The 24,229-nt window shown below is 39.5% G+C and overlaps 1 protein-coding gene across 1 annotated transcript in view; it reads left to right on the top strand.

The window, feature by feature from the left end:
- UNE5 (thioredoxin family protein) overlaps positions 1-23,586 on the top strand; it is a 28,517-nt gene extending 4,931 nt beyond the window's left edge. Inside the window, exons 6-12 of the mRNA XM_087695765.1 lie at positions 21,405-21,522; positions 21,631-21,658; positions 21,748-21,839; positions 21,941-22,097; positions 22,195-22,319; positions 22,993-23,092; positions 23,185-23,586. Of these exons, the coding sequence (XP_087551891.1) occupies positions 21,405-21,522; positions 21,631-21,658; positions 21,748-21,839; positions 21,941-22,097; positions 22,195-22,319; positions 22,993-23,092; positions 23,185-23,265 (701 nt within the window). The 3' untranslated portion in view covers positions 23,266-23,586. The remainder of the gene's footprint in view (positions 1-21,404; positions 21,523-21,630; positions 21,659-21,747; positions 21,840-21,940; positions 22,098-22,194; positions 22,320-22,992; positions 23,093-23,184) is intronic.
- Positions 23,587-24,229: the final 643 nt, after the last annotated feature.

Raw genomic sequence — 24,229 nt, 5'->3', positions numbered from 1 at the left:
TGAAGGGTCTAAAGTATCTACTGGAGAGCTTTGGAAAAGATGAATTTTGACCGGAACCTTGTTTGAGCCTGCTTTTATCAAACTTTAGCAAGACATATTGACCTTTTTCAAAAGCCAAAGGTTTTCTTCGTTTATCTGCTTACTTCTTTTGTCGCTCTTGGGCAACTTTGATAGTGGCTCGAACTTGATCCATTGCTGTTTTTAAATCTGAAGCAAACTCATCAGCAGCAAAAATCTTATCTTTAGTGCGAATAATTGGAGGAGGAATCACTTTACCCTGTACTATTTCATTTGGAGCTTTCCTTGTGGATGAGTGCACTGTATTGTTGTAAGCAAACTCCAATAATGGAAGATATTTCTCCCATTGTGACTTATGTTCACTAACATAAGCTTTCAACATATCCAAAAGAGTGAGATTTATCACCTCTGTTTGGCCGTCAGTTTGAGAATGAAAAGCTGAGGAGAACTTTAAAGTGGTTCCCAAATTCTCAAATAAAGCACGCCAAAAGTTACTTGTGAATTTGGAGTCTCTATCTGAAATGATCTCAGAAGGCATACCATGTAATCTGAAGATATATTGAATGAAAAGTCTTGCAGCTTGTGCGGATTTCAATGTTTTATGACATGGAATAAAATGTGATTGCTTGCTGAATCGATCAATTATGACCCAAATCATATCATGACCTTGAGGTGTTCTTGGAATACCTGAGATGAAATCCATTGTGATAGATTCCCATGGATCTTTGGGCACTGGAAGAGGTTGCAACAACCTGGAGTTTTCTGCCTATCATACTTGGATTTTTGGCATACTAGACAAGCCTCAATGAAGTTATGTGTATCTCTTCGTAATGTTGGCCAATAAAAGTAGCGCTCAATTGCACTTAGAGTGGCTGCCCTCCCTCTATGCCCTGCATAAGGGGGTTCATGACTTTCTTTAAGCACCTTTTGTCGAACAGGAAGAGTGACACAAAGGCGATTGTTCATGAGAAGGTAACCGTCTTTGATGGAATAATCTGGATGAGAATCTGCTTGCTGTAAATTTGACCAAATTGTTGCAAAATCAGTATCTTCATCATAAGTATTCTTCATCGTTTGAAAGTCTTCATGATGAGCCACTGTAATAGTTACAATGTGAGGCACTCTAGAAAGTGCATCAGCAACTACATTTTGTTTCCGTGGAGTGTACATAATTTGAAAATGAAACATAGACAAGGAATTTTTTCATCTTGCATGTTTCTCTTGCAAATGCTTTTGAGTCTTGAAATACTTCAAGCTCTGATGATCAGTTTTAATAAGGAATTCATTGCCTAAAAGATAATGTTTCCATATCTTCAAAGCATGAACCACTGCTAAGAGCTCCTTTTCGTAAATGTCATAGCTTTTCTCCACATCATTTAGACGGCGGCTTTCAAAGGCTACGGCATGGCCTTCTTGATTTAGCACTGCACCAATATAATCACCGCAAGCATCTGCTTCCGCCACAAATGGTTTTACCAAATCTGGAATGATAAGAACAGGTCCAGAAGTAAGAGCTGTTTTCAGCCTTGTGAAGGCTGCCTTCTATTTTTTCTTCCATTGGAAAGAGGTCTTCTTCTTTGTAAGGTCATGAAGTTTAGAAGCCATATATGCAAAATGCTTGATGAAGCGGCGGTAATAAGAGCATAAGCCAAGAAACAATCGCACCTCATGTACATCATGAAGATGAGGCCATTCTTGGATTATCCTGATCTTTTCAGGATCCATTTGAATCCCTTCAAAAGAGATGACATGTCCAAGGTAATTTATTTTATGCATGAAAAATTCACTCTTTTTACCATTTACCAAGAGTTGATTTTGTTGAAGTAATTGTAGAACAATCTCCAAGTGCTGATGATGTTCCTCTTCATTCTTGCTAAAGACAAGAATATCATCAAAGAAAGTACCAACATATTGTCGATGCTCTCTAAAGATGCGCTCCATCATTCGATTAAAGGTGGCTGGTGCATTGGTTAATTCGAAAGGAACCACCAAGAATTCATAAAGACCGTATGAAGTGCGGAAAACAGTTTTGTGTACATCTTGTGGTATTACCCTAATTTGATGATAACCACTCTTTAGATCAATGCGGCTGAAAACCTTTGAGCCTCCTAGACGATCCAAAATGCCGTTAATTCTAGGAATAGGAAACCGATTCTTCACAGTGATTTTGTTGAGGGCTCGATAATCAATGCACATCGTGAATGTGCCATCTTTCTTTTGAACAAGAAGAACCGGTGAACAAAATGGTGAGCTACTTGGCCTAATTAGCCCACGGTTGAGTAGGTCTTCGACTTGCTTTCTGATTTCTTCTTGTTGAGGACGGCTCACATGGTATGGTGCTATATTAGGAGGAGAATTGTCCGGAATAATATCAATATGATGGTCTTTTGGCCTTTTTGGGGGAAGCTGATAAGGAAGATCTTCCGAAAAACAATCTTTATACTTTTCCAAGAGCTGAAGTCGCTCTTGGTTTTCAGCATTCATATTATCTTTTACATCAGTGACATAAAGCAAACAACATTGAACATAATCCTTAATTGCTCTAGAGACTTGCATATGGCTTACCATAGGTATGGTGTCTCCAGAAACTCCAGCTTGGATCTCGTACTTCTTGTCTTTGTTGGTGAGTTCTACCTTCTTTTTCTGAGAGAAGATGGTTGAATCTACTCTATGATTCCAGGGCATGCCAAGAATTACATCGCAACCATAAAGGTCTCCGATACAGAAGGTATCTTTGTCATTGTAGCCTTGAATTTGAAACTTGAGCTTGCCAATGTAGGGTGTCACAGTTTTCACTATGTCACCTTCATCGACATTTAAAGCTTGGCGAACTTCTGTCGGAGTGTCTCTCTCTTCATTCTTTAATCCAAGCTCTTTAGCTAATTGGAAGGAAATGACATTTTCATTCGCTCCAAGATCTATCAAGAATAGTGCTTGCTTACCTTGCAACTGTCTCCAAGCTTTTAATAATTTGCGCATCTCTGGAGTGTGAGTTGTGTTTGCAACTATATCACTGATAGCATTGATTTTCACTGGCGACTTAGGCTTGTTGTCAGAAACCTTGCTTTGTCCTTTGTTTGGACATTGCTTTGCTATGTGGCTTGTTTGTCCATATTTAAAGCACTTCCCTTTTTTCATGAAGCGCTGCTTTTCTTCTTCGGAAAGTTGCTTTGCTTGTGGGTATAGATTGGAGCGAAATTGAGGAGCATTAGGAGGTGCATAGGGCTTCATCTTCTTTTGATTTGATGGCTGCTTTTGCCGCTGTTTTTGTCCTTCATTTGGGGTTGAACACTCCTCATCATCAACTACTCTCTTCTTATCATTCTTTTGGAATGATTTGCTGCCATTGTGCTCCATTTCCCATGTCTTAGCATGGTCAATGCGTTCCCTGAGACTAGAACAATGATAATGATTAAGAGCAATATGAAGTTTAAAATGCAAACCTCCTTGAAACTTCCTAAGCTTTTCCGAACTGCTGATCTTATTGAAATGTTGGACCTTCAAAAGTAGCTTCCAAAATCTCTTGGTATAGTCACCAAGTGACTCATTTTTCCTTTGCCAAAGCCGATCCCATTCCATTTTTACATCTCTTTTGAAATGACCAGGAAGAAATTGGCTTTGTATCATGCGAACAAAGGATCGCCATGATTTTGGGGCAGCATGATTGTATGGGCTAAGTCGGTCAAATGTAAAGCTGCAAACTTAATCTTTTCTGTTTCTTTATACTTGTCACGACCATACAAAATTTGAAATTGACGAATAAACTTCAGAAGAAGATCAGGATTTCGGGAACCATCATACATGCTGAACTTGATCTTCTTTTCAAGTTGAGATAGTGACTGTCTTCTTCTTTTTCTTATGCCTTCGTCGTCTATGCCCGGATCTTGAGGTTGAAGATGGTGAAGTGCTTGATGGGGATGAAGATGGAGACGAGGGTGAAGAATGTCGACGTCTTTGACGATGATGAGGTCTTCCATGAGAGGGTGTGACTCTTCGTCACTAGAAAAGGGTCCACCAGAGTAGGCACTAGATGACTTTGAAGAAGAGGATGAGCTTCGACGCGATCTCTTTCTTTGTCTTGAAGTAGAATGGGACTGCCTCTTAGAAGCAGTTGGACTTCTTGATCGGCTCCTTTCATTGGTATGGCTTTGTCTCCTTGAAGCAGATGGGCTTCTTTCCTTGAATTCTTTGGGATTCTCAACTTTTTCTAGTTTGAGAAGTTGCTCACGAATTTGCTGATTCTCCTCTCTAAGACTTTGAATGGCTTGAAGGATAGCACTTGACTGATCCATTGAGACTCTAAGAAAAATATGCTCAAGCACTCAATGCAAGGGCTGAAAACAAACAAACTTATAATTGTAAGCACTACCAGTGTTGGGGTGAGGACCGAGCCAAAGCTCTGATACCACTGTAAACGCCCCGAACAATGTAGTATACTTAACAATTATGAAATTCGCTTGTTTTCGAGACTTAATATAAAAGAGAATAAACACTTAAAGCTGAAAATGAAAATTACTCACAAAATTTCAGCCATGAAAATGTAAAAGTAATGGAGACAAGATTGAGGGTTGAAGATGGGCACCCCCCCCCCCCCCCCCCCCCCCCCTCCCCTCCCCTCCCCCCCCTCTCAGTGTGGTTCATGCGATAGGGAGCTCGGGCCGGTGGGGCAGACCTTGGAATCAGCTCGATCTTGTGATCCACATCTCGTCTGGGTGGTAGACCCTTGGGTAGCTCGGCTGGCATTACATCTTTGAATTCTTCAAGTATTTCTGCCACCTCTGTGTTCCTATTCTGTTGTTTGGGTTTCTTGCCATTTTCTTCTTCTTCAATTGGTCGGATCATACACAGATAGACCATATCTCCTTGCTTGACTGATTTTTCGACTTGCTTTGCACTGCATGTCATGATACGTGGCCTGATCACGGTCCCTCGGACCGGTGCTTTTTGGGTCTGGCCCTTTGGTTGGTTTGCAGTTGGTTTTATTGTTTGGCATGATACTCCTGGCTTATTCTCCTTTATTTGCACCTTGATTGGGGTCCTGCCAGGTAGCTGCATTCTTTTGCATGGCACTCTGACGCCTTCTCCTTGCATATCTAGCATCATTTCATTTACACCCTTATCAAACATTGCAATGACATACTTGTCATAGAATTCTAAGCCCAATATCACTTCAAAATCATCCATGGGGATTACTAAGAAGTTGAGTTTCGCTTTCCACTTGTCGGCTTCCACTTGGATTGCAAAGACTTGTTTTACTCCCTTGGCTTCTCCTTGTGCAAATGTTACTGTTAATCCTTCTGGGGCCTTTGATAGTTTCAATCCATGTTTTGCTGCACACCCTGGTGTCATGAAGTTGTGTGTTGCTCCTGTGTCCACCATGATAGGTTGGTTTCCTTCGCCCATTCGGCCTTTGATGTATAGATGGTGGACTGCCGCTACCCTGGCTGCCATGCATTGGGTTTGGGCACTAACTGACCCTACCCTTGGGTGGTCTATGCTTTCTTCACTCCCATTTGGAATTTCCTGGATACGCGGTGGTTGTAGTTCTTCTCCTCCATATGCACAAGTTGCATTCACCCTTGATCCACTCAATGAAGCTGTATCTTCTATTGGGCATCTGTTTTGGTAGTGTGGACCCCCGCATTTGAAGCATCTGATGCCGGTGGAAGGGCCTGGGGGTCTTCACCATGATGTATTTGATCCTGCGGGCCCATATGATGTGCTAGGGGTTGGCCTGTAGTGATTGTTTCCCCATCTTCCTGCTGCTCCTCTTGGTACTAATGCGGTTTGTGATACGGCCGTGGTGGTAGTGGTGTTTTGGCTCCTTGTATCTGTGAATGCCCTTCTAGGAGCATTGGGCCTCTGGTTCCATGAGTTGTTGCTGCTGAAGGTGTTGTTGAAGTTGTTGTTGAACCTGCTTTGATTCCCTTGTGCTGTTCTTCTGCCTTCCAGGTCCACCAATCGTTCGGCCATTCTCATGGCTTCTGCTAAGCTTGTTGGCTCCTGTCTCTCCACATCTCTTCTAGCCTATTCTTGCATCCCAAACAAAAATCCATGTAGCTTAGTGTCTGTATCCATGTTTGGTAGCTGCAGCATGATTTGCCTATATTTGCTGACATATTCTTTCATCTTTCCCTGTGTTTGCTTGAGGTTCCTCCATTCATCTCTCACTTTGAATTTCTCCATCTTTGGAATAAAGTAGTCCTTCAGTTCTTCCTGGAGTTATTTCCACGAAAAGATTGTGTGGCCCTGCTCTTGTTCTAGCAGGTACCAACTGGCAGCGTCCTCCTCCAAGTAAATGACTGCCACCTCCGCCTTCCTGTCTTCGGTAATTCGTGAATACTTTAAGTACCTGTCCACCTCTGCGATCCATTTCTTCAGAACCAACCCATCTCTCTCTCCCTTGTACTTGGCGGGTTGGGGCATCTTGAACTTTCCATAATCATCTTCTGAACTACTGCTATCTTCCTCTTCTTTGCGATGGTGCTTCTTCTTCTTCTTCTTGTCTTTCTTTTTGCTTCCTAATTCTACTACTTTCTCCTTCTCCTTCCTTGTATCTTGCGCCCTCCTAGATGTCTCCTCTCTACCCGTTCTATCCATCTCCTCTTGCATTCGATGTCTTTTCTCCTCTTGTTGTTGTTGAATCACCCATTGTCTATAGCCCTGCTCTACTTCTAGTTTTTTCCTCCTTTCTTCCTCCCCTTCTTTCATCTGCATGTTCCTCCATATTGATTCTAGTATGCCTGACATACCATCTAATTGTCTTTCTAGTCTGGCCACCTTCTCCTCTCGTCCTCCATGTGGTTGGTGGTGGTGTCGACGCGGGGAAGCCGTGTTTCGCCTGTGGTGGTGTGGGTCGTGCCGCGGGGAAGCCGCGTCACGTCTTCAGACGGTGGGATGTCGAGGTTGGGGCGTCACGCCGGGGCGACGCGTCGGGGGGCGTCGCGACGTGGGGCGACGCGACGTGGGGCGTCGCACTGTGGGTCGTTACGACTTCGATCTCTTCGGGGCACTGGATCTTTCCTCCTGCTTCCGTGAGCACTCCTTCACTCCGAGCAAGAGTTGCTCTGATACCAAGTGTGATAAACCTGCACTCGTTACGCACTCAACACGGCACAGAAAGGTAACACGATATGAGCTCAAGGTATACTCTTGTATTATTCAATCCAAAAAGCGGGACAACAAAGACACATCCCAGGACTACACCCTCGTGACGCCGCACATAAGAGGGTTCACCACTGGGCATAGGGAATCACACATAGAGTGGAAACAAGGCAGGGCTTTGAGTCACTACTCCCTATATAGGTGCAATCGGTAGCAACGGCATGGTATAGCTACAAAGCCCTTACACCCCCCCGCGAAGGAATGTATTTCTGCTCAACTCAAGTCCCTTAGGGAAGAGCTCAGTTACAATCAGCCTGAGAGTGAGGAGAAGTAATTCTCACTCTCACAAGATCATGCAAAGATGTACAAATACACATGCAATGATAAGAATTGATTTCTTTACAGTATGAGAGAAGAAAGAGGGGAAATCAGCATTTCTCCATCGTTGATCAGCAGTACATGGATAGGGCTTGCTTCTTGTTGCTAAAATGAAAGAAAGAGCTCAAGGAGGAGGTGCTGTAATGAATTTACAGGCTTGCTGTCCTGTAAAACAGCAGTGATAGAAGAGGAAATATGGAGGAATTTGATAATGGAGAAGTGGGGGATGATGATGGGGATGGATGGGGCCAGTTTCTGGCTATCTGTGGGTGCTGTACATGAGTTTATAGCAAAGAAAAATGATGCTGAATGAAGAAAAACGAGCTCTTATTTATAGGGGAGGGAAGAGCTAGTACAAAAGGGGAAAGTGGAGTAGTATAAGACAAGTGTCCAGCCACATGTCATGAGATGTGACAAGTGGTGGGACACTTGGAAACTTGTGTGACAAGTGTCTTGACACTTGTCTCTTCTCTATGGCCTTCCTTTTTGGGCTGAATACTGTCAAGAATAGAAACAACCAAATTTAGTAAGCACAGTCAGAGTACAGAATTTACTATTTTTAGAATGATATCCCTATTTTTTAGGACTAGCATTTTTAGGCTAATTCGAGGCTCCTAAAATTTAGGGATCCCCCAATATGGGTGTCATATGAAAGCTTTTTCTGTGTACATCGCAAAAACGGTATCAGAATCTTCATGTGACTTTCCTATGCAAAGAAATGTGCATTTCAAGCTTTCAGCCCACACATGCACTTTGTACAAGCATTTCACGATCATGCCATCTTGTTGATTGTAACTGTCTGTTCTGGCGGATCTAGCCCACACTTCAAGGCATCAATCCTTTTTGTGTGCGAGTCTAACCTGATATGCGTGAGTTCTGGTCACATGTGCCCAATCGGGCCATATAGGTGGAAGTGTGATCTATCTTTTCTCTAACCCACCACGTGGGTCCACCATAACCTGTGACCACTCATCAGTGGCCAACTCCAATACACTTTTCTTTATATCTAATTAGTGCAAAGGAAATAAATTTAATAAATCATTATATAGACAAATTAATGAAAAAGGATACAAATTCTGTTTCTATAGAGTTGTGACACATCTATACAGATGTATAGGATGTAGTCATGAGTTTACATGAGGGGATACTTCGGCGGTTTGACAAAAGGCGGAAAATCCATGGTTACGTATAATTTTAGAGGCATTTTTGACAGGATGTTTATATATATGCTACTGAGAGACATTGAGACAAACATAGAGATATGCTATGACTTTTTTTCTTTTTAGGTGTTAGTACGATCGATATGAACATCAGGTTTTCTTCGAGGTATTTGGATGGTGGCTTGTGTATCCATTGCTTGGGTATTCATGGCTCTACTTGGTGGTTTTATGTTGTATGATATATGATTCATTATCATTGTACCATTGTATTGTATCATATTACCCATGATCTGCGAGAGGGTGTTAGCAGATATATCAACTCATGTCTGAGTTTGTGTTTGCTTTAGGGTTGGACATTATTTAGATTATTTTAGATATTTTTAATGGTATTTATTTTGGTCGTATTTAGCATTTATTATTAGTGGATCAATATTAAATGTTGGTCAATCTAATCATATTAATGATATATTTTTGTTCTATTTATTCAAGTCTTCCTTCTCAATCAGTCAGTTAGTCAGTCACCATCACACTCGTGGATCTTTTGTTGGAGAGAGAAGTGCGGATACTTGCGTAATTAGTGATTCATTGCTATATGCAACTATCTCGTGTTGAATATATGGATTCTATTTTTCGAGCATACATCTGAGTTTTTATATGTATTGTGTTTTTTGTGTTTTTTCTTTCCTTTCTTTTTTTTGTATTCAACAGTTTATTTCAACATATGTTTATGCTTTTGTTATTGAATCTACTTTTGATAAGAACTTACAAAGTTGAAGGATACAAAATACGGAGGAGATACTTAGATAAATGAAACTTAGCTACTAATATTGATGATTGGATTTGAGTAGGATTTGTATAATGCACAAGTTTCAATTGTTGGGTAAAAAGTCAGAGTGATAGCGTTTACTTGGGTATTTACTTTCCTCTTTCTCTAGACTTTTAATTTTTTTTCTTTTAATTTTTCGTTTTTTTGTGAATTTTCTTATTCATATTTTGATTATGTTTTTTATATTTTTCTTTTGAATGTATTTCACATTGATAGACTTCATAGAGTTTAGCATGTTGAATAATTGAGAAGTAGAGTGTAATCGGAGTATGAAAATGTTATGGAATAAATGATAACGAGCTTTGAAGAGTTTTGGGTATGGCTATTCATATCACATTTTTTGTGTATTTTGCTTATTATGAGTGGTAGAGACATAATTTTGTAGAGCCTTTATGGGTGTGAAGTTAGTTCATTATGAGATCTTAAAAAGTTCTATGAAAGTCCTTTTAATAAAGCTTACTATAGAGAGTATTGATGGTTTGTTTTTCAAGTAACAAAATTTATGTTAGATTTGAAAGAACTTTTAATATTGGGTCATAGAGAGTACAATATAGTCGATTGAGATGTTAGTAAGTTGCGTCTAGAGCTAGTGAATATTTTCTTAGTTTAGATTTGCAACTAATTCAATCTGTATCTCTAGATATGGGTCTTCAAAGTTGGGTTGGTGTATAGCTCAGAAATGATGATGAGAGAAAAGACTAAATAAAGGTAGTGTGCTAACTTTGACTAAACCACTAAACTTAGGCTTGATATAAAATATAAGTGAATTTAATAGAGTGTATAAGTAATCATTTTTAGATGTATGAATTTTATCTTAGTGAGTTGAATTTTAATGATGAATAAATAAAATGAAAATAAACTTAAATTAATGAAAAAGACTTGTCTAATGATAGTTTTTACTTTGATACCATGTTAAAAAACACGGTGTCTACTACTCATGAGCTCAAATCTTAGCTATGAAGGATGATATCTAAAGATGCTCATGATGTGTGGATTAGAGAAAATAAGTATGTAGAAAAAAAAGGGAGAGATTAATACAAGCTAAATGTAAGAGAGAATGATTTTCATTAGATTCATAGTGTTATGATACAAAGAGAAAAAACCTCTTACATGGGCTGATACAAATTGTTTTGGTAACATCATTGATGATCACAAAGTAGGTTTATCTAACATTCTCTCATAGATGTAAAGGAGTCAAATACATCTCATTTTTTAATCAAATAAGGAAGCAATCTTATGAGCTTTATTGAGGAGTCTATTTTGAGCTAGTGTTAAGTGAGGGAAGGTATTGGAAATAAGCTTCTCAACTAGGCTTATAGAAATGCTTTCTTATTTGATGGAAAATGGAGATATATTAGACTTTTTTATACCTATGAGAGCTTTTTTTAAAAACCAAACAAGGGAGCATTTTTATGAGCTTTATTGATGAGCCAATTTTGAGCTAGTTTTAAGTGAGGGAGGATATTGGAAATAGGCTTTTCAACTAGACTCATAGAAACACTTTTTTATTTGGTGAAAAATGGAGATATATTTGACTCTTTTATACATATGAGAAAATATTATGTAAATTTACTTTGAGATTATCAATAATGCTAGCAAAGTAATTTGCATTTTTCTATATAAGAGGCTTATTTTTTTGTATCATGATACTTTGTGAATTTAATGAAAATCATTCTTTTTTGCATCTAGCTTGTGTCCATCTCTCTCTCTCTCTCTATCTTGTTTTTTAAATATTTATTTTTTCTTTGATCTACACATTATAAGCATCTTGAGATACCATCCTACGTAGCTAGGATTTGAGAGTTTATGAGTACTAAAAAATGTATTTTCTAACATGATACGTGTCATGAGACATGTATTTTTGAAACCTCACTTAACATGTGGATTAATTTTTAATCACATAGTTAAATAGACGTATACGTGAGGTGTAATTGGGGTTAGAGTAAATTTAGAAGCCTGGGACTCGAGGAAATTATGGAATGTCAAAGTCAAAAGTTGCTATAAGTTATGCCGCACAAGTACTTGGTGGTATATGGTATGAGTTGTTGGCCTAGGTCATCCATTTGGCCATAAGTGTCAGTTGGTAACACTAGAGAAGTGGCGTTTAATGGTATCTAACGCCAATCCGATGGTCAGAGATGGTGCAGAGACACTTGGGAATGAAAGTTGCCTAGCCAATTTAGTTATTGACCAGTCCGATTATTTTTGAAGACACCAAAATAATTATTAGATTAAATTTCGATATTTAAAGGTTGAAAATTAATATTTAGTTATGAAGAATGTTGGAAAACCATTTTGGAAGGTTGCTACTTGTCAAAAATGCCCATGCAAGACTGAAAAACGTCTTTAGAGGTTGGAGAGACATTTTTATAAATTCAGCCTGCAAGAGAGAGAGAGAGGAGGGCTACTGGTCTGATTTGCAGCTATTGGAGGACCTTTTGAGGCAGCCAAGGGCAAGTGAAGACCAATCAACAGTAGGTGACAGCACCTATAGGCTACTGAGATAGGGCAACAACAGTAAATGATTGATTTTCTCTTGTTCTTTGCATCTACAAGCTGTTGTGGTAGGGCAGGAGCTGCATTTGACCGATTTTCTGTCATTCTTTGTAACAAAACTTTGAATTTTCTCTCTCTAAAACTTTCTTTCTCATCTCCCAACCATTTCATAGCCTGGCTTCAAAGATCTCAACGTTGGGATCCTTGGAAACTAAGAAATTGTAAATTTCTTTGCTGTAAACCCTAATTTACATCAAAATTAGGGTTTAGAAGCAGCCTCAAGAAGCGTGCCAAAAATTGGAAGCTCCAAGGCTTGGATTCAAGAGGGTTGAAGTTGAATTTCAACTAAATTTAGGTGGAGGACTAGGTAACCATTTAATTTGGGACATTTCCATCGTCGAGTGTAGAAACTATTTTTAAGTAGATCTTCTTCATTAATTTAAGTTCACATATAGCCGTGTAAGTTGTATGTTGTCTTCATCTCATTTATTATTTCTTTAAGTTCAACTTACAAAGATAGGATTCATACATCTAAAAATGGTTACTTGGATATCTTGCTAAATTGACTTGTATTCTATATCAAGTCTAAGTTTAGTGGTTAAGTCAAAGTTACTACACTACTCTTATCTATAGTTTTTTTTTTCTCATTACTATTTTTGGCCTATGATAGAGAGGTTCATATTTTAAGATATAAATCAAATTAACTAGATATCTAAACTAAGGAAATATTCATGAGCTCTAGGTGCAACTTTTTGGCACCTTAGTCGATTATATTGTACTCTTTGTGATTTCACATTGAAGATTTTTCTAGATTTGGTGTAAATTTCGTCGTTTCAAAAACGGGTCATCAATACTCTTTATAGTGAGCTTTATTGAAAAGACTTTTATAGGGCTTTTTAAGGTCTTATAGTAGGCTAATTCACCTAGGAGGGCTAAGCAAAAATCTCTCTCTATAGCTTACAATGAGCAAAATATAAAGAAAAGATGTTGTGGTAGCCTAGCCAAAACTATTTAAAGCTTACTATCATTTTTATTTCTTAACATTTTCATACTATGGCTATACTCTATTTCTCAGTTATTTAGTATACTAAGTTTCGTAGAGTCTACCAATGCGGGATACGTTTAAATGAAAAAGATAAGAAGCATAATTAAAAGCAAACAAGGGAGTTTGCAAAAAAATGGAGAAGACAAAAAAAACTAGAAGCTCGAAAAAAATGGAGAAGTGAAAACCTAGACAAACAATACTACTTTGATTTTTTGCTAGATAATTGAAACTTCTATAGCATGGAGTTTTTATTGAAGGCTTCCCATGCGAATTTCATATTTTGTATCCACGAATTTTGTAAGTCCTAAAAATATTTTATTTTCTTGGTAATCTTAGGTTTCAAGTATTAGAAGTTTATTGATTAAAAGTTTCGGATGTCTCTTTTGTAGTAATCCTAAACATTGTTCTAAATGTTTTATCTTACTTTGTATTCTTGGACATTGTTTTAGATGTTTTCTTATCTTTATCTAGGTAATAGGAAGTGAGTATTATTTAGTCAATCTTTTGTATATTTTTATCTAATCTATGAATTATCTTTTGTGAAGCCAATTTCAAGCCAAGGAGGTTGTTGGAAATAGGCTCCTAGGAAGGCTCTCTTATTTGGTAGAAAAGGGAGACGTGTTAGACTTCTTTACATCTAGGAGAGTATGTTAGCTGAACTCACTTTGAGATATTTAATGATGTTAGCGAAGCAACTTATATCAGCCTACATAAAAGGCTTTTTCTCTTGGTATCATTTTCTTTTGCATCTAGCCTATGTCCATCTATCTCTCTCTTTTCTCTCTACGCCCTTATTCTTTCTCTGATTCACACATCACGAGCATCTTGAGGTATCATCTTCCATAGCTGGAATTTGAGCTCATAAGTAGTGGACAACGTATTTTCTAAAGTTTAATTAAGCCAAAAAATTGAGTTCAACTTAGACATTAGTTTTCCATGCTTAATACTTTCTATAAGGCTCGAAAAGATGGCTAAGGGGAGAAAGCACAATTGTATCTATTGATATGCTAAAGATCCCATTCCAAAGATGTTGAGATATCGAGCTCCACTCGTGATATGCCAGGGTGACCGTTGTGCATTTATGTCACCGACTTGTTAGCTGCAGATGCGGTTGGTACACCGCCCATGAATAATAGCTAGATGACAGCTATCTTTATCTACTCTAGTTCGTGGCTCAGTTAGTATGCCACCTTAGTTAGTTGAGTTTGGTTTGAGACCCATATATAGGGTTCTTTTATTTTTTCTGTACTAGAGTTCTTTTGGCTTACACAACTAAGAAGAGGAAAACTGTTTTTAGCCTCCACCTTTGTGTGTATTCCCCCATTGTGTAAGTAAGAAAGGTACAAGTAAGACTCCTTCCTTCTCTCCCACAATCTTGACATGGTATCAGAGCCTAGTTTGTGGTAAGGAGCTCAAGAAAGCAAACCAAGTTCGCGGCGTTCTGGTAAGAGGACTAGTGTTGCTTTCATTTTTCGAGTTTTGGAAGCAAGTCTCTGCAGGTAGCACAGCCGGAAAGTGCAAGAGTGCATTGTCTCAAGTTGAGACGGCCTTCGCGGTGTAGCAAGAGGGTAGTATATGCTGTGGTATAGGGCTTTAGCCCTTGGTTGCCCAGTTTTTTTGATTTGAGGCCATTTCGGGGCCTGTTTTGGAGACAGAAGTTTTCCGCACGCACTCCAGAAAAGACCTTGTTTTTTGCTGTGCCACCACTGTTCTACAGGTCGGTAAAAAGTTACCGTAGAAATTGCATCGTATGTCTGTGCGCAGAGACATTGGGAGTTACAAAATCATCCTTGTTGCCTGTTGATGCAAAATCGTCACTAGGAAGTGACTGTGTGGTCAAATACCACTTTCTTCAGTTTTGCAGATTTGCCCTTGTGAGACTGAAGCTGTGTTTTTTGCAGTGACATAATTTTTTGCAGTGTTCTGTAATGGCGTCTGACTCTCTTTCACAGATTGTCACTGAAAAGCTTGACAAGAACAACTTCCAAGCATGGAAGTTTAGAATAATGAATTTCCTTATGGGAAAAGGATATTGGGAATTTGTTGCAAGAAATGAAGAAGAACCAGTTTTTCTTGATGTTTCCAATCAACAACAAATGCAGGCATTTAAAGGATGGTATGCGAGAGCCAGAAAAGTTATGTATTGGCTGTTTATCAGTATTTCAGACTCTATGATTGTGCATATTTAGGATGCAAGTACGCCAAAGGAGGCATGGGATACTTTGTCAAAAATGTATAACACAAATACGCAAGCTAGGGAAATGCAGCTTAAGTAAGAGTTGCACAATGTGCAAAGAGAAAGTATGAGCATCAATGACTACCACATGAAGGTGAAGAAGATTGCAGATGCACTTGTTTCCATTGGGTCGCCAGTGGAAGATGATGATTTAGTTTCTGTGACCTTGAATGGTCTAGGAAAGGATTATGTACAGTTTTGAACATCCATTTCCGTCCGTGAAAGATTTCTTGATTTTGAGGAGTTGATTGCTCTTCTAATTTCTGAGGAGCAGAGAAATGGTGGTGCATCTTCTTCAGGAGGAACTTCAAAAGAAGTTGTCTTCTACTCAAATGCTGGAAGAGATAGAGACAGAGGTAGAGGAGGCCGATCTGGAGGCCGTGGTAGAAATCAGAATATGCAGCAAACTCAAGAAAACCAGTCCTATGGAGGAGGACATGGTAACTCTAGAGGCAGGGGGAGCCAAAGAGGTCGTGGTGGATGGCAAAGAGGCCAAAATGCAAACAGCAATGTTGAATGCTACTATTGTGGTAAAATGGGTCATATGGCTAAAGACTGCTATAAAAAGCAGAATGACATCATGAATGGAAAATTGCAACAAGGAAATTATGCATCTTCTAGTAGACAGGGTGATGGCAGAAATGAGCATTTGTTTATGGTGCAGCACATGACCAATTCTATGACAAGTACAGAAGAAAGCAACAATGTGTGGTATGTTGACTCAGGTGCATCAAACCACATGACAGGTCATGCAGAATGGATGCAGGATGTAAGAAAAATGAAAAAACCAAGATTTGTGGAGATTGGTGATGATACTGCACATCCTATTGTGCAGATTGGAAAAATTCATTTGTCTATGCATTATGGGAAAAAGAAATACTTGTCGGATGTATTTCATGTCCCGAATATCACCAAGAGCTTAGTTTCTGTTGGTCAAATGGTTGAGCAGGGCTTGTAGGTTAGATTTAATTCTCATGGATGCTTTGTTGAGGATATGAAAAATAAAGGTCGCTTGATAGCAAAAAGAAAGAAGAAGGGCAGAATGTTTACGTTGGATGCAGACATGCCTGAATTGAGTGCATCAATGTTTGCACATGGGACCGGTATAGTTGCAGATATTGATATCTGACATAAACGCATTGGTCATGTTAATGTACAGCAACTTAAATCAATGCAGGTCCAAAATATTGTTGCAGGATTGCTTAAATTTAAGGTTGCAGAAATGCATAAGGTATGTGAAGCGTGTCAATTTGGAAAACAGGCAAGGAAACCATTTCCTAGATATGTTCAAGAGAGTAATAAGCCATTGGAATTAATCCACTCTGATGTGTGGACTACTAAAGTTGCATCTATTGGAGGCTGTCATTATTTAGTTACTTTTATTGATGACTATAGCAGAAAAGTTTGGGTGTATTTTATGAAAAAGAAAAGTGAAGTGTTTGGGCATTTCAAAACTCTTAAAGCTACGGTTGAAAAAGAAACAGGCCTGCAAATAAAATGCCTAAGGTCGGATGGAGGGGGAGAGTACCTCTCAAATGAGTTTGCAAGGTTCCTACAGGGGCATGGCATAAAGCAGCAATATTCATGCAATCATACCCCACAACAAAATGGAATTGCAGAAAGGAAAAACAGGTATATTGGAGAGGTATCTCATGCTATGCTCAACGAAAAAGACTTGTCAGATTTTTACTGGGCTGAAGCAGTTGCTACAGCAGTCTACATAAGGAACAGGACTCCCACTACAGCAATAGATGGGATGACTCCAGAGGAGAGGTATACTGGTAGGAAACCGGATATTTCTCATTTGAAGATTTTTGGTTGCATTGCCTATGTTCATGTGTCAGATGAGTTGAGATCTAAGTTGGATCCAAAGGCTGAGAAGTGCATCTTTATTGGTTACTCTCTACAGCAGAAAGGGTATAGATGCTATAACCCTTCTACTCGTAAGTTTACAGTGAGCAGAGATGTTTTTGATGAGATGAGTAGCTGGTATAAACCAGTAAATGTGATTGATAATGTAAATGCACAAAATGGTAATGCTGCACAGAATTCACAGCAGCAGTTACAAGATATTAGTGGACCTGGAGTGTCCTCTAGCAGTGGTTCACATTCTTCACCATGGACATGAAAATTGAGATCATGAGAATCTTCTCAAAGCAATGTAGATAGTGGTATGCAGGTTTCACGAAAAGGAAAAGAGAAGGTAGATTAGCCCATGTTTGATGTGAATGCAGGTCACTCTTATGTGGATGGTGAATCCAGTGGCTCAGAACAGAGCATTGATGATGAGTTGGGTATTCCTTCTATTGTTACATCTGAAGTAAGGAAGACCAGGGATGTTTTGAGATCACCTGGGAGTGAACCTACTTTACGCAGGTCTACCAGAGCTAGGTATCCTGTGGATAGGCTGAAATATGATGGATTTACAGCCATTCACTATGCCTATATGGTCAAAGTGATACAGGAACCAGAACCCACTTCTTTTGAGCAAGCCATGGGAAAAGAAAAATGGGAGAAAGCCATGGATGAAGAAATGGTTGCCTTGGAAGCAAATGCTACATGGGAATTGGTACCTTTGCCTAAAGATAAGAATGCAATTGGTTGTAAGTAGGTTTATAAGGTGAAGCACAATGCAGATGGTTCTGTGAATAGATACAAGGCAAGATTAGTAGTCAAGGGGTATGCACAAACATATGGCATTGATTATGAAGAAACATTCACTTCGGTTGCAAGGATGGCAACCGTAAGAGCAGTCATTGCTATGGCTGCGTCAAAGGGATGGTCTTTACATCAGATGGATGTAAAGAATGCCTTCTTGCATGGTGATTTGCAAGAAGAGGTCTATATGGAGCAGCTACCAGGTTATGTGCATGCTGCTCATCCTGAGTTTGTTTGCAGGTTGAAGAAAGCCTTGTATGGCTTGAAGCAAGCACCTAGAGCATGGTCTGATAAGATAGGACAGTATCTTGTCACTATTGGCTTTCAGATTTCCAAGGCAGATTTATCACTTTATGTGAGAAAAATAGAGAAAGGTATTATGCTACTTGTCATTTATGTTGATGATTTGATTATGATAGGTGATAGTGATGAAGATATTCTTCATGTGAAAATGCTATTGAAGCAGAAGTTTGAGATGAAGGATTTGGGAGAGCTGCGTTATTTCTTGGGCATTGAGGTGATTAGATCACCAAGTGGGATACGGCTCTTGCAGAGGCAGTATGGATTGGACATGCTGTCCAAATATGGGATAGCAGGCTGTAAGCCTATTTCAGTTCCTTTGGAGTAGAATGTGAAGCTGAGCGCAGATGTAGGTGAGTTTCTTGAAGACCCTACTATGTACAGACGCATAGTAGGAAGTTTGATTTATATGACTATTACTAGGCCAGATTTGAGCTATGCTGTTGGATTGGTAAGTCAGTTTATGCAGGCTCCAAGGAAACCGCATTTGGATGCGGCTAGACGCATACTTAGGTATGTGAAGTCCACATTGCAGTATGGACTATTTTATGAGACTGGGGTTCAGATACAGTTGCATAGATACACTGATGCTGATTGGGTTGGTAGTATTTTTGATAGATGATCTACCAGTGGATATGTGTTCTCTTTTGGGAGTGCTGCAGTTACTTGGAGCAGCAAGAAACAGCCTACAGTTGCCTTGTCGAGCACAGAGGCTGAGTACAGGGGTGCAGCAATGGCGCCATGTGAGGTAGCTTGGTTGCATAAGCTACTTTATGATATGCATCAGCCTACAGATGGGCCAGTTGTCATTTATTGTGATAACACGAGCAGTATACACTTGGCAAATAACCCAGTCTATCATGCTAGAACAAAGCACATTGAGGTGCATTATCACTATGTGCGAGAGAGGGTTTTACTAGGTCTTATTGATCTAGTTTATGTCGGCACAGAGGATCAGGTGGCTGACATATTCACGAAGGCATTGGACGCAGAGAAGCTGCGCAAGTTCAGAGACCTGCTTGGTGTGTAGGAATTGGAATTGAGCTCGAGGGGGAGTGTTGAGATATCGAGCTCCACTCGTGATATGCCAGGGTGACCGTTGTGCATTTATGTCACCGACTTGTTAGCTGCAGATGCGGTTGGTACACCGCCATGAATCATAGCTAGATGACAGCTATCCTTATCTACTCTAGTTCGTGGCTTAGTTAGTATGTCACCTTAGTTAGTTGAGTTTGGTTTGAGACCCATATATAGGGTTCTTCTATTTTTTCTGTACTAGAGTTCTTTTGGCTTACACAACTAAGAAGAGGAAAACTGTTTTCAGCCTCCACCTTTGTGTGTATTCCCCCATTGTGTAAGTAAGAAAGTTACAAGTGAAACTCCTTCCTTCTCTCCCACAATCTTGACAAAAAATATCAAGGTGTCAGACCAAGGATGTCGTGGAAGATTGCCCAAGGGCCTACTGGACCATAGAGATGATGGATACTCTAGAGGTGATGGGTTTCTTTTTTTGAGTAGCCCAATTTACAATGTGTATGTGTTGTTTGGGATGGATCCCATGGTTCTTAAGTTTCACGAAGTATAGACAGTTGCAGTGCATTCTACCGTCAAGGGTTTCAAAGATGAAGTAATGACAAGGGAATGCTAAGGTAATGGCAAATGCTATTGGGGATTGCTAGGTTGAGCTGTTTTGTTAGTAGATTGGTGGGGGTATATGATGATGGCTATTGTCTTTTGAGTAACCCAATTTATTATGGATATGTGCTGTTTGGGATAGAGCACAGACAGTTATAGTACATAACTACCCTCAAGGTTTTCAGAGATAAAGTAATGATGAGTGAATGCTAAGGTAATGCTGGTTGGGGATTGCAACACTCAAAACTTTTTCTGGTTCCAGCATTTCTATGACAGGGGCTCAGTGTGCACATTGCTTGCATCCTTCTTCCCACATTCTATGTTGTCGCCTCAAGCAATGTCATTCCTTCCTCATCATTACTCTGATCACTGGCTGCTGCAGGCTGCTGCCCTGCCCTTGATGCTGCTGCCTACTCTCTCGGAGGTGTTGCTCCTATTGCCAATCTGCCCAACTGCCGGACATCATCAGATTAGCTCTGTTTTCTTCCTATTGTGTTTTCATTAGGTGGAGCTGTTTCAGACTGCTGGACACACTATACATAGTTTAGAACTAACTGTACAGCTGTAGCTTGACAATGCCAGTCCAAATGATGACGAAATCTTTAACAGTGGCTGCTCCATTAAAGATTATTTGCACGACTTTGATCACTACTTGTGTGTAATGGTGTAGGATATTGTGATTTTTCAAGGGCTTCAACAAGTTTTCTATTTCTTGGTTTCACATTGTTGCCTTTTTTTGGGTTTTGTTTTTCGCGGTGGTGAATATCGCTTTCGCATGTTGGCTAGACAGTCTCTTGTACATCTGATTATTCTTTTCAGCAACCTCTATTTGAGGGGGAGGGCACACAGAGAGAGAGAGAGAGAGAGAGAACGGGTGTAGCTCAGTTGGTTAAGTTGAACACATGGCGACTAAAGGTCTTGGGTTCAACTCCTACATTTTGCACGATTATTTAGTATAGGTGTAAGAAAAGGGAGATTTGAACCCGGACAGTGGGTTAATAAAATAAGTGGCTTACCACTAGGTTGGTCACTTAACTGAATTGAGAGAGAGAGAGAGAGAGAGAGAGAGAGAGAGAGAGAGAGAGAGAGTAGCTCACCTCAAGAAGTACAAGGTTTGGGCCTTGTTATACAGGTAGACACACTCTCTCTCAATATCACTCATACCCATTCTAAAGTATGTTCGCATGGTCGAGGATTAATATCTAATAGATTGGTGTAGTTTTGGCCCACATAAAAATTATTTCAGTACTCTGGATGTGAGTGCTGATCGGTTGGAGAATTTATGTAGAAATATTCAGTTTGACATCCTTGTTTGTGAAGTTGGTCATGTGAAAGAGGTTAACCTGCTTTGCATGTTTATGGCATCTAAACACTTAAATAATCTATCCACTAGATTTGTAGTTTTTTGGAAAAAGCAAGGATAACAGTAGCTTTTAAAGTTCCTCTATTGTTAAAGGACTCATCTAAAGACTCATTTCACTTAGCCACATTGTTTTGGTTGTAGGCAGACGCTCACAGTTTAATATGTTCAATCGTGAACTTTTCCAGGAACACACGTGAAGTTGACTTCTCAAACCTCTGATGTTGTTGTCTTAACTCCGGAGAATTTCGATTCAATTGTTCTTGATGAATCTAAGGATGCTTTAGTTGAATTTTATGCTCCATGGTAATGGCCAGTTGTCTTTTTCCTGCTGTTATACACCTATTGTGCAATACTTAGTGTATGGGTAAATATGGGATATTCACTTTGTTGATCTATTGATTGTTGTTCCAGGTGTGGCCATTGCAAGAATCTAGCTCCTGTAAGTACAGTTTGATTATCATGTGAAGATCAGCATCCGTGACATGTTGCTGAATTTTTAACATATTTACTGTGGACTATACTGACCAGGTTTATGAGCAAGTTGCCACTGCTTTCAAGGGAGAAAAAGATGTAGTTATTGGAAAAGTAGATGCAGATACACACAAAACTTTAGGTGAAAGGTAAGCAGGAAATACAATCTTTGTTTCTTCTCTGTGTGATTGACTTGGATTTCCTGTTTCTTTTCTTTGTCTTAGGCCTGCCAACTACTTGGTGTTTTTAGGTATGGTGTTAGTGGTTATCCCACCTTGAAATTCTTCCCCAAGAGCAACAAAGCTGGAGAAGATTATGATGGTGATAGAGGTGTTGATGATTTTGTTGCCTTCATTAATGAGCGCACAGGTACAAGTCGTGACAGCAAGGGGCTGCTCACACCAGAGGTAATGGGCGAATTTCAAGAGTCTGTTGCCTTACCAGTGCAAGTTGTTGTGTGGGCATTGAGTGTGTTCTACATGTGACTTGTAATATGTTGTACAGGCAGGGAAGGTTGCAAGTCTAGCAATCTTGGTAGAAGAATTTGTAGTTGCTGAGGTTGTGAAGCAAAAGGAGATTCTTGAGAAGTTGGAGGATGAAGTTCAAAAGCTGAAGGGTGCTGCAGCCAGGTAAAATTATTACAGCTTCTTTACTACTTTTATGCACCATGTGCTTTGATAAATGCTTGCTTCTGTGCAGATCTTGTTGTACGTTGTATGCTTTATTCTGCCTTTTTGTGACAAGGTTTGGGCCCAGATTGTATGTAAATGTTGTTAAGGACACAATGATGTTTAAAGCGTAGAACATTGTTTCTGAATGTGCTTATGTGCTCAGACAGACACATACAGGGTCAGAATGAGAGGACATGACCATTTGGCATTATAGATTTAAGATGCTAACAGGTATTTAACAACAACAAATAAAAGCTTTAAGGTAACCACTAGACTTGAATTGGCACTAGTCCTCTGTATTTTACCCAACTTGCATTCTACAGAGTCATTCTACCAAGGAACCAGAGAACCTTGGTTTGGATTACAGGACTAGTGTTGAAGGGTGCATGCTAAGGATAGGAAAGCCATTATGACGGTGTCTTGTATGCTTGAATGCTGTTTGGGGTCCTAACATTCAGCTCTATTTCTGATTGTTTTGGACATGCCCTTTGGGAGGAAAGGTGCCTTCTTCTTGCTTTTAACTGTTTTTTTTTCTTTTTTTTTTCCGGGGGGGGGGAGGGGGTGTAGGAGGATCGGGGGGCACTATTTTATACATCTTTGGATGGGAGTCTAATGTGTTTTTCTTTAACAGTCATGGTAAACACTACGTGAAGGCTGCTCAGAAGACCCTTGAGAAAGGTCAAGACTATGCCAAGAAAGAAGTGGAGCGATTAGAACGTCTTCTTTCAGGGGTGAGAACATAATTATCACCACTTTATTTTGGATCCATGAATAAATAATCTAATGTCTACTCATTAATGTTTATGGTTGTGCATTTGTGCAGCATGTCAATCCGGCAAAAGCAGATGAACTTACTTTGAGGAGGAATGTGTTATCATTGTTTGTGGTTCAAAAGGATGCTTGAAGCAGGCTTTTTTTGGTATAGTCTTCTGGGAGTCCTCAAGGGAGGAAAGTTGATTACTTCTTCAAGGCTGGGACAAGCATAACTTTTGCGATTTGAGACTATTATTAATCATCAGAAGAGTTTATTGAATAGCACATTCACCATTTTCCTGTGGTAAATGTGTGTTTTACTCACCCAACAATGTCTGGGGTGTTTGAAGAAGCAAAACCTGCCCTGTAAACAGCAATCAGCTTTGGCTATATTGTACCAGGAAGGTGACCAGAGTGCCTTTTAAAGTTAGTTAATTGATGTATGGAGATGAAGAAGAATATTATCACACCATTTGCACATGTTATTGTTCTGGAGAAGTTTTCTTTGAAGCATTTATTCTTCTAGAGAAGGTTTCTTTGAAGCATTCTATTGCACATGTAATTGTTTTGGAGAAGCTTTCTGTGAAGCTCTATTTGTGTGTGCAATCAGCGTTCCTACAAAACATATTTTGTTGTGTGTCTTTCCATGTGCATGTGCACATGGGCATGGAAGTGTGGAGAAGGTGTGGTTAGCTGTTCCTGGCTGAACCAGGTGTGACCACCCTAAACTCTTTCATGCTCCAGGGACAAGATGCAAATAATAGACTAATGACTTTTACTATTTTTTGAGCAATGAACACCAAAAATATATTTGGAACGGTAAAGAGATGCAAAACACATTGAAAAAATGTCATGATTTGTTGCTTGTTAAATGCATAAATTATTGTAGATCCATGAGGCTTAACACTGACGACTTTTGTATGGTCTAGGAATGGGAGTGCTAGCAAATGTCTAGGTTAGTTGCCACTGTTTTAAAAGAGATTTCTATTTGATCAGGGAGTTTAGTATCGTACACTTTTTATGTAACTGTTTGAAGTATGGTGGTTTTTCCATATAGCATAAAGAGGACTACGGTTGCAAAGGGTGTTGCTCATGCTGTTAGTAGTGGACATACA

This window comes from Lygodium microphyllum, chromosome 16, assembly GCF_053477565.2.
Source record: "Lygodium microphyllum isolate KBCC chromosome 16, Lygodium_microphyllum_v1.1.10, whole genome shotgun sequence".
NCBI classification, from domain to species: Eukaryota; Viridiplantae; Streptophyta; class Polypodiopsida; order Schizaeales; family Lygodiaceae; genus Lygodium; species Lygodium microphyllum.
Note: the sequence above shows the minus strand (reverse complement) of the source record. Positions and strands in the feature narration are given on the sequence as shown.